The sequence below is a fragment of the Penaeus monodon genome, chromosome 20, assembly GCF_015228065.2.
Source record: "Penaeus monodon isolate SGIC_2016 chromosome 20, NSTDA_Pmon_1, whole genome shotgun sequence".
In the NCBI taxonomy this organism is placed as follows: domain Eukaryota; kingdom Metazoa; phylum Arthropoda; class Malacostraca; order Decapoda; family Penaeidae; genus Penaeus; species Penaeus monodon.
The window spans coordinates 24,686,873-24,687,232 of NC_051405.1; the positions used below are offsets into that span (position 1 = coordinate 24,686,873).

At 48.1% G+C, this 360-nt stretch overlaps 1 protein-coding gene across 1 annotated transcript in view; it reads left to right on the forward strand.

The window, feature by feature from the left end:
- The window catches only part of LOC119585951 (zinc finger protein 16-like), a gene marked incomplete in the record, with an annotated part of 9,853 nt that overhangs the window by 8,553 nt on the left and 940 nt on the right, over positions 1-360 (forward strand). Inside the window, 1 exon segment of the mRNA XM_037934666.1 lies at positions 1-360. Within this exon segment, the coding sequence (XP_037790594.1) occupies positions 1-281 (281 nt within the window).

Here is a 360-nt window from a genome sequence, read left to right on the forward strand (position 1 = left end):
ACTCTGCTGGTGTTTCAAACCATAGTAGCTCTAACATTGGACATCACAGCACCGTCACTAATCTTCCAGGTGGTATTACACTCCCAGGGGGCTTAACCCTTCCATCCGGCATTACTCTCCCTGGAGGGTCCTCTATCCCTGGGAACCATGACATCCCAGGGGGCCTCACCATCCCCAGTAGTTCCTCAATCCCAGGTCTCGCATCGCACCCAAGTAGCCTTCTAAGTGGAAGTTCCCTGTTAGGTGGTCTGCATGGTATTAGTGGATCCAATGCTTCCTAAAGATGCCAGAATGCAGATATGTTAATTTGAGAAATGTTTGTATCAGTGTATATAACTTGAGTGTGCGTGGTTGTATGTT